The sequence below is a fragment of the Caloenas nicobarica genome, chromosome 27 (genome assembly GCF_036013445.1).
Source record: "Caloenas nicobarica isolate bCalNic1 chromosome 27, bCalNic1.hap1, whole genome shotgun sequence".
Classification (NCBI taxonomy): domain Eukaryota; kingdom Metazoa; phylum Chordata; class Aves; order Columbiformes; family Columbidae; genus Caloenas; species Caloenas nicobarica.
Genome location: NC_088271.1, coordinates 563,227 through 572,681, shown reverse-complemented (window position 1 = coordinate 572,681; position 9,455 = coordinate 563,227). Strand labels below are relative to the sequence as shown.

General features: G+C 62.0%; 1 protein-coding gene across 3 annotated transcripts in view; it reads right to left on the bottom strand.

Annotated features, from left to right (window-relative positions):
• Window positions 1-969: 969 nt before the first annotated feature.
• The window catches only part of CSNK1G2 (casein kinase 1 gamma 2), a 35,160-nt gene continuing 26,674 nt past the window's right edge, over window positions 970-9,455 (bottom strand). For 2 of the 3 annotated variants that reach the window (XM_065652242.1, XM_065652243.1), the window contains exons 4-13: window positions 9,206-9,275; window positions 8,644-8,792; window positions 7,510-7,744; window positions 7,221-7,306; window positions 6,715-6,799; window positions 6,460-6,608; window positions 5,969-6,052; window positions 3,959-4,063; window positions 2,256-2,362; window positions 970-1,747 (exon numbers count right to left, since the gene is read on the bottom strand). In XM_065652242.1, coding sequence (XP_065508314.1) covers window positions 1,693-1,747; window positions 2,256-2,362; window positions 3,959-4,063; window positions 5,969-6,052; window positions 6,460-6,608; window positions 6,715-6,799; window positions 7,221-7,306; window positions 7,510-7,744; window positions 8,644-8,792; window positions 9,206-9,275 — 1,125 coding nt within the window. In that variant the 3' untranslated portion in view covers window positions 970-1,692. The remainder of the gene's footprint in view (window positions 1,748-2,255; window positions 2,363-3,958; window positions 4,064-5,968; window positions 6,053-6,459; window positions 6,609-6,714; window positions 6,800-7,220; window positions 7,307-7,509; window positions 7,745-8,643; window positions 8,793-9,205; window positions 9,276-9,455) is intronic. The other variant, XM_065652244.1, reaches the window with a different exon arrangement.

Below are 9,455 nucleotides of genomic sequence, written 5' to 3'. Positions count from 1 at the left end.
CTGGGCTGAGCCGATGCTCTGTGAAGGCTCCGCTTCCAGGCAATGTTTAAGGCGACTTTTTTAAAAAAAATTTGTTTGTCTCATTGGGGACACAAGGGCAGATGTTCCACATCAGCCCCCACAGTGGCCGCCCCAGCCAAAGCCAAGGTCAATCCCGAATTTAGGAAGATGAGGGGCCGTGGACACCCCCCAGCCTCCCCGGCAAGGCCGGCACGGCCCCCTCCAGTGATTCGGGGCCTCCCTCCGAGATGGTGACTTTGGACAAATGTTTCAAAGCAGCCACAGATGGTCCCATTTTTCCCTCCCCCCTCCCCGCCGCCCCCAAGAGCCTCAGGCCCTCTCTTGGGGCAGAACAGCACGGTTTTGGTAAAGATAAGTGTGCCCCCTCCCCTCCCCAAATGTGTCATGATCAATACACACACCAGCGCAGGGGTTCAGTGGTGGGAAAGCTGCAGTGCCCGAGGGTGGTGGTGGAGGGGTTGTGTGTCAGTGTATCTCTGTGTCCGTGTGTCTGGGTGTGTGTAAATCGCAAAAAAAAAAAAAAAAAAAAAAAAAAAAAAAAATCCAGTTTCCCTCCACCCCAGGCCCAGCGCTGTCAGGACGATGCCGCGATGGCAGCTCTGGTCCCCTGCTGCCCTTCGCCATCCGGCCGCGCTCGCCGGTTGTCCCCTCATCTGTTCCCCCCCCAGCCCTGTCCCCCCCACAGCCTCGGGGGTCTCAGACCCGTGGCAAACAGTCTGTAAAACCAAGGAGGCCAAAAAAAAAAAAAAAAAAAAAAAAACAACCACCCACTGCTGCCCTGTGGCCGCACGTACCTAAAGCTGCTGTGGAAACACGAGCTGCCCCAAGACATCCCAGCGCCGGGGATGAGGTGGCTTAGCCCCCCCGCCCGGCTTAGCCTGTCCCTGTCCCCACGTCCCCCAGACCCCCGGAATCACTGACCTGTTCCTGGTAAGACCCAACATCGCCCATATTGCAAAAGTGCATCATCAAATGACCTGTAAACATGTTGGTGTTTTGTTTTTTTCGTTTTCCCTCCCAAGCCCCACCCCCCCGCCCCCAGCACTTCTCACGGTACCGGAGACCGAAGGTGTTAACGATGCAGGGGGGGACACCCAATGGGGCACTGTGGGGCGGGGGGCCTAAAGGAAGAGCAGAATTCAGTAACACTGAAGATGACGGTCAAAGACTGACGACTCAGCACTCTGCACCGAGACTCACTTTAAATTAACTTAAAAGACAAAGAAGCAACAGAAAAAAAAAAAAAAAATTCCTCCTTAGCCCACTGCTCTTGAATTTATCTTCCACTTCTTCTGACAGCAACGGTTCTGTGTCTGTAGAGCTGATCCCCATTTTTCAGACTAGTCAGAGACTCAAAAGCAAGTGACGCTGTGGATTTGTTTCGGTTTCTTTTTTTCTTTTTTCTTTTCTTTTTGACGGACGCAGGAACTTCAGCGAAGTCGGGCTTGGTTCGAGTAAACGGCCACGCGCTGGGCAAGTGGCGGAGGAAAGGACAAGCAGTTTGGGGAGGCCCCGCTCCCCGCCTGCGCATGGGGCGCTGGGGAAGGCCGTCCGGCTCGGCCCTCCCCGGTCCCCGGCCAAACCGAGGGGCCGCCGGCTCTGCGGGTCACGATCCAGCCCCGGCCAGAGGGAGAGGAGCCATCGCACACGCTGCTCCACCCGGCCGGCAGCTCACTTGCGACGCTTGGTGGTTTTCCTCTTCCTTCTCTTGAAGAAACAGCAGCACCTGGGGATAGAGGGGACATTGTCAGTGCCCGGGACAGGCTCAGCCACCCCACAGTCAGGGTATTGCTGGGGGGGGGGGGACAGAAACCCCTTGGTGAGCCCCTCCAGGACAGAGCTGTTGTAGGAGGTGCCCCCGGTGCATGGCAGGGGCTGGACCTGGAGCACCGTGGTGGCCATGGCAAGTGGCACTGAGCAGAGTGAGTGACACCGGCCCCAGCACGCAATGCCGGGCACAGCCAGGGCTGCCAGAGCAGAAACAGCCCCGGATCCGTGCATGTCCCTCTGCGCTGGCTCTGGGGGGACATGTGAGGCCCAGGGCTGGGCAGAGCAAGGGGGAAGGGGCTGGGGTGGTGGTGGCCCTGCAGGGACACCCTGTGGGGTCCCCAGGGCAGAACAGCAGCTGCTCACTCTGGGCTGTTCCTCCCTGGCCAAGGTGTCACAGGGCAGGTGCCCAAACCCGTGTCCGTCCTGGCCCTGGCGAAAGGGGGACGGTGGGGCCATGTCCTTACTTTGTATCGTCTGTCACCTCCACCTCGGTGGGGGCTGTGATGGGGGCGTTCGAATGTCCTGCCGTCGGGTCGTCCGTGTTCAGCTCGCCGTTGGTGGAGCTCATCACCTGGGGAAGGACAAGCGTCAGTGCGGGGCAGCCCGGGGGGCACAGGCCGGTCCTTGTCCTTGTTCCCCACTCCACGGCAGCTGCATCTCACAGAGGTGCAGCCCCAGGAGGGGACACAGACCCCTGGCCCTGTACGAGGTCTCCACGCAGGGCAGCAGGATGGTGCCCTTGGGCTCGGCCTCAGTGCTGAGCGCTCCCAAGCAGCCTCGTCACATGGAGGTTGGATCCTCTGGGTGTCTCGGGGGCATCTTGGCCCCAGGGAACCCGGCACACCCGGTGGAGACAGGAGCTGCTGGCAGCCAGCTCCAGTGCTCCTGGGAGATACGGCCCTGTGAAGCTGTTGGCTCCATGGAGATGGTGCCATTGCCGAGCGATGGACACAGCTCTGGGTCCCCAACACCACCGGGCCCCACTGGACTCAGCCCCATGCCCACCCCGAGGTGCCCCCGAGTTCCTGCCCGCTCGCCGGGGCAGCGAGGCTGCGTGCAGTGCCAAGAGCGAATCCAAGTCACCAAAGCAAGGACGGGGTTGGCACCGGCAACTGGGACCTGCCTGAAACCCCCGTCCTGCGCCCACTGCCCCCCGGCCAAGACAGGAGCTCCCGGGGGATGTGCAGCCACAGGGTCACCAAGCTGCTCGTCCCCGGCAAGGAGGCTCAGCCTGACCCAGACGCACAGAGGAGCTGTCACCCAACAGCCACAGAGCCTGGCCGGGCTACATCAAGCTGCAGCCCCCACAAAACAAGCCCGGAGATCCCTGTGCTTCACCAGCACCCCCCACAGCACCGGGTGCAGGCAGAAGACGGGGGTTGGTTTGCAGAGCGAGCGGGGAGCAGCCACCGGGACATGGAGGGGATGTGGCACAGGGAGAGCGGGACAGAGAACGAGTCGGCCCTTCGCTCTGCCCCGGCCCTGCCACCGGAGCCGGGCCCATGCCAGGGACTGAGCACCAGCCGAGATTGACCACGGAGCAGCAAGAGCGAGCAGCAGCGGCGGGGATGGGAGCAGAGACGGAGGGAGCAGAGACGGAGGGAGCAGAGACGGAGGGAGCAGAGACGGAGGGAGCAGCGCGGGCCCCGCCGGGGGGACCCCCCACGGATGCCCCGGCATCGCAGAGCAGAGGCTGCGAGCACAGAGCCGACAGCGCGAGTGCGGGACCAAGGCAGGGAGACGAGGCCGAGGACTGCCCGGGGACAGGGAGGAGAAGCAGGGCTCCAAGTCGTCGCTCCGGTCAAGGAGGCGTGGGGATGTCCCCATGTGGGACAAGGTCACACTGTCCAGCATTGCTGGGACTAGCAGAGACTGATTTCCCAGAGCCAGCGCTTCATCCATCTCTAACCGCCCTCTGAGTGTGGAGGGAGCCCGGCAGCCCCTGGGAAGCAGCGCCAGCCTCGTCTGCAAACCGTGTCACCCGCGCCATGGGGACAGGGCCGCACAGCCCCGGGCCACGTGCCACAGCCCCGGCGAGGCCCAGGTGTGAGCAGGGCAGGGGAGCGGGGCTGGGCCCCGGCACAGCTGGCACACGCGTCAGCCTGCGCCTGTGGTGCTGGCTCCGCTCCTCCCCGGCCCCCCGCCCTCGGCGCGTGGTTGCATGTACCTGGACAGACCCCCCGAGCCGGCCGGCCGCCAGGTGAGCTCCCACGGGCTCCTCGGCAGGCTGCCCACCGGCCTGAGGATCCCACACCTCCGTCCCCTCGGGCGGCTGCTCGCGACAGGCAGAAGGAACAGAATGAAAAGAAACAAAAGAGGAAGAATGGGGAAGAGAAGGGAGAGGTGGAGGGAAGGGTCAGGGAGAAGAGTGGCAAAGGGAATCGAGAAAATAAGACATGCAAAAGCAAAAACATAACCGGAGCAGCTCGAGTTTGTGATTGCGGAGGGCACTTGTGCGCACCATCCTGACGGCTCCCGGTGCAGCCCCCGCGGTGACACTGTGGGTCTGCGTCCTCCCTGCACGTCCACGCACACACACCCCCCACACCCGGCACGTCCTCCTGGGCAGCTGCGGGAGCTGCCTTTCGCAGCAAGGGAGATGGCAGAGCTGCTCGCTGCGCGGGGAGATGTGGCCGGGCCGAGGTGACACCACTGGCCACTCTCCTGTGAGTGCAATGTTCCAAGGCCAACGCGGATCTCTGGGGGTGATGGTGAGGACGCCGAGGGCACCGGGCTGTCAGCTGTCCCATGGCAGGGAGCACCCCGCTGCCAAACTCGCCACGGTGAGCACGGCACAGCCCCATGGCTGCGGGGTGACCCCTGCACCCCCAGGCTGGAACCTGCTCCAGTGCTGTGGGAGTTTGTACTTTGCTTTTCCCACTCAGACACTGAGTGCAAATGTCCCGGATGCTGGAGGCAGAGAGCAGAGCTCACCGGGAGTGAGATCATAGACTCAGAACAGTTTGTGTTGAAGGGACCTTCCCACCCCTGCCATGGGCAGGGACATCTGCACCAGCTCAGGTTGCTCAGAGCCCCGTCCAGCCTGGCCTGGGATGTCTCCAGGGATGGTTCATCCACCACCTCTCTGGCCAACCTGGCCCAGGCTCTCACCACCCCCAGGGCCAACAATTTCTTCCTCATGTCCAGCCTGAATCTCCCTCCTTTAGTTTAAACCCATCACCCCTTGTCCTATCACAACAGGCCCTGCTCAAAAGTCTGTCCCCATCTTTCTGATCAGCCCCTTTTAAGTCCGGAAAGGCCGCACTAAGGTCTCCCCGGAGCTTCTCTCCTCCAGCTGAACCCCCCAACTCTCTCAGCCCGTCCTCCCAGCAGAGCTGGTCCAGCCTCGGGTCATTTCTGGGGCTCCTCTGGCCCCTCTCCAGCAGGTCCATGTGTGTCTGTGCTGAGGACCCAGAGCTGGACCAGCACTGCGGGGGGGGCTCACCAGAGCGGAGTCCATGGGCTCTGTGCAGAAGCCACATCCCCACTGAGCAAGGTCAGGTTTGCTCTTCACAGCAGCAGTCCCAGAGCCATATTTTCTGCACCAGGGTAGCACAGGCCATGGCAGCGGAGAAGGGGCAGCCCGGCCCCTTTCCCAGGGTGACACAGGCAGGGAGCCGCCTGCCCAGCTCTGCCTGTGTCCCTGCCCCGGGCTGCTCCCAGCTCAGCCCCATGTGTCCCAACAGCCCCCATGGCAAAGCCAGCCCCACCAGCACGGGGCCACGTGCTGCCAAAGCTGCCCCACGCATCCCCCCGAGGCCCAGGCAGCCCCTCCCTTGTCCTATGTCCCCGTCTCATTGATGGAAGCGGCACCATGAACAGAGCAGCAAGTTACCCCTGTGGGGACGTTGTCCCCAGCACAAGGTGGCTCAGCCTGCACTGTGCCCACACCCACCAGCAGTTTGCCAGCTGAAAACCAGGCCTGGCACTTCCCCGCTGTGATGCTGCCTCCCACAGCTGCTTCCCCCGCTGCTGCCAGGCTAGCTGGCCCCGGGGACACTGCCTGGGTCCCCCGCCAGCCACAGCCACAGCCCCCTCCCACAGACAGCACTGGGGTCAAAAGGGACACCCCAGTCCCTGTCCCCACGCAGAGGCCCTGCTGGGCTCGGTGAGTCTGCAGAGCAGGAGCCCTGAGCTGCGCGCGGCCACAGCCCCACGCCCTGGCATCGCCGCTCACCTGGTGTTTGGTGTGTGGCTGTGCTTTGTCTCTGTTCGGGGGCTGCACCTGCACCTCGCTGTGCATCGTGCCGATGGGGGTGGGCTGGGGACACAAGGACAATGTCAGCCACGGCACAGCAGCCCTCCCGCCACCCCGCGCTCCCCGATCCAACCTCTGGCCAAACATGCGAAACACCCCGGAATCGGGGCCCCTGCCCGCACTTGAGCAGCTCCACGCTGGGTGTGTGAGCCCCACGGCAGAAAGCGGGGTGACAACTGGGCTGGGCTCCCCTCAGCTCCAGGAGCCTCAAATTCTTGCACCGCAGCATTAACTCATTGGAACAACAGCCCCAGCACGGAGCTGGCTGCTGGGTCTGGTGAGGACTGGTGGAACTGCTCTCTTGGGCAGGGATGCGCGTGGCAAGGACAACTGCCGACCCACATCCTCCCCCCACGCTGCCCACCGCCCCCCAGGGCCCAGCACCCCCGGCCTGTCCCCTTGTCACTCACCAGGGGTTTCCCTGCCCAGTCGTATTCATAGTCAAACACGTAACCGTTCCGCTCGAACAAGTCTGTGAAGAGCTTTCGCAGGTAATCATAGTCTGGCTTCTCGAAGAAATCCAGCCGCCGCACGTAGCGCAGGTAGGTGGCCATCTCCTCTGTGGGAACAGAGTGGGCTCCGTTGGGGCAGGGAGACAAGGTGGCAGGCCAGCGGGCCCTGGGGACAGGCTGGGGACAGGGATGGGCCATGCAGAGCGTCCTCACCTGGGAAGTTCTCACAGAGCACCTCAACCGGAGTGGCTCTTTTGGTGTCACCGATCTTCTGGTACCTCTCCTTTAGCGTGTCAGCCTGGCAGAGACAAAGAGCAGGTCAGCACAGGGGGCAGGCACGTCCCTGGGGAGCACAGGGCAGTGGGGGCCCATCAGATGACAAAAGATTTCTTGGTCCCCCTTTTCCAGGTGACAATGAGAGCTCATTCCCAGGGAACCCCCTCACCCAGGGCAGGTCTGGAGGACAAATGCCAGGAAGAGGCACTGTGAGAGCAGCTAGGTCACCCGCAAAGTGGGGGACACAGCGAGAGGGACACCGACAGCCCCTCAACACAGCAAGGACCTGGCACGGAGCTCAGAGCAACAGCCCCTGCATCTGGTAGGTGCCAAGACCGAGGGAGCAAAGCTTTCCCCTCCCAAACCCCCTGATGCTGCCCATGGCAGAGCAGAGCCAGCCCACGGCCCAGTCAAGCCCATGGACAGCGGGCGCTGGCACTTACCTTGAGGCCTTGCCAAGGCAAGCTCCCGCGGAGAAAATACATAAACATGTGCCCTAATGCTTCCAGGTCGTCCCTGCGGCTTTGTTCTGCGTGGAGAAAAAAAAGAGACACGGGTATGTTTCCACTACAGCCACCTTCCCTGTCCCCGCCAGACCCAATTTTCCTGCCAGCATCCCAGGGTGAGGAGCAGAGGGCAGTTTGTCCCCAGCCCCACCTCTGGCAGGGGGAACTCGCACCCCCAGTCCCCCTCCCTGCCCCTTTTGGCTGAGGCAGGGCCGGCCCCACACACCTTTTCCGAGGTGGGTGTTGATGCTCATGTAGCGTGCTGTCCCTGTCAGGCTCTTGTGCTCTCGGTAAGGGATGTGTTTTTTGGTCTCGGGGTCAATATACTCTTTGGCCAGGCCAAAATCGATGATGTGGATGGTGTGCTGCCGCTTGCTGCCTGGTCGCCCCACCAGAAAGTTCTCTGGCTTGACGTCTCTGTAGATCAGGCTTTTGGTGTGGACGTACTCCATCCGTGTGATCTGGGGACAGAAGGAGATGTCAGCACCACAGTGGAGATGCACCGGACTGCAGCCTCCCCACACCCTCCTCCCCTGGGCCCGGCTCTGCTCCAACTGCCTTGTCCCCAGACAGCAAACCCGCTCCCTTCAGCGCAATGTCACCCTGGGTCGAAAGTGCAGGCATGACAGGTCCTCCATCCCTGGGGACAGCCTCAGCCCAGCCACATCTCAGACACACCGTGAGAGATCATAGAATCATAGAACCATTTTGGTTGGAAGAGTCCCTCAAGATCGTGGAGTCCAACCATAACCCACTCCTGGTACTGCCCCATGTCCCTGAGAACCTCATCTCCATCTGTCCAACCCCTCCAGGGATGGTGACTCCACCACTGCCCTGGGCAGCCTGTTCCAATGCCCCACAGCCCTTTGGGGAAGAAATTGTTCCCCAGATCCAACCTCAACCTCCCCTGGCGCAACTTGAGGCCGTTTCCTCTGGTCCTGGCACTTGTTCCTGGGGAGCAGAGCCCGACCCCCCCTGGCTCCAAGCTCCTTTCAGGCTGTTCAGAGATCAGAAGGTCTCCCCTCAGCTCCTGTTCTCCAGGCTGAACCCCCCAGCTCCCTCAGCCGCTCCCATCACACTTGTGCTTCAGGTCCCTCACCAGCTTCTTCGCCCTTCTCTGAACTCTCTCTAGTACCTCAATGTACTCAAGATGCTCAGCTGTGCTTGGAGAGCGGCTGCATGGGGGTGAGGGAGAGCCCCCCCTACATCAGGGAGAGGGTGAGGGATGGAGGGGATGATCCGAGATGTGCCGGGCACTGGCTCACCCCTCCTTCCCCCCACTTCCCCGCGGGGTCCCCAGGCACCCCCCCACTTCCCCGGGGGCTCTGCGGCCGGGGCGAGCTGGAGGTGCTGTGCTCACCAGCTGGATTGCGATCATCAGGACGGTCTTGAGCGTGAAGGTCCGATCACACAGATCAAAGAGATCTTCTAGGCTGGGTCCCAGCAGCTCCAACACCATGGCGTTGTACTTCCCGCAGGGGCCAAAGTAGTAAACCTGAGGAATTCCTTCTGCAAGAGACGGAGCAGGGGCTGTCAGGGGTTGCGGCGGGGCTGAGCAGCACGTGGCTGTGCTGTCACGGCCGTGTCATCGCCGGAGCCAGGACGGGGGGCTGCAGATTTGGGGATGTCTCTGCAGTGCCCTCCCGCGCTGCAGTCAGCCCAGCTCTGCTCTCACAGGAGGGTGAAGGAGGCAGCTCCATCTGCATCCCTGACTCTGCTGCGGGGGAGCTGGAGGGGAAAGAACTAAATAAAAAGGGATCAAAGATTAGACATGGCTCTGTGTAAAATCGGCCTCTCCCAGCCGAGCAGATGGGCAGGAGTCGCTCAGGCCGGGAGGGAAGCAGCAGAGTCACATTTACGGGAAGCCTCCCTCTCCCAGCCAGGTCGCCCGGCTCCCCGCAGCAGCTCAGCCCAGCCCGTACCTGCATTGCCGAGCTGTTTGTAGAACCGATACTCTAGGTGCAGCTGAGGGGCCCGAGATTTTATGGGTTCCTGGAGGAAAAAAGGAGAGCGGTTAGGGGAGCAGGATGCTAAGGAGGTTTGGGTGCCAGACACCTCCTTCGCATGCTGGCAGCAGCTGGAGCATTTGGGGCCGAGAAAAAATGGAATAAAATCGAGATGAAGCCTCAGGGGATGATGAGAAAACATCAGCCCATATGGGAGCCAGATCCA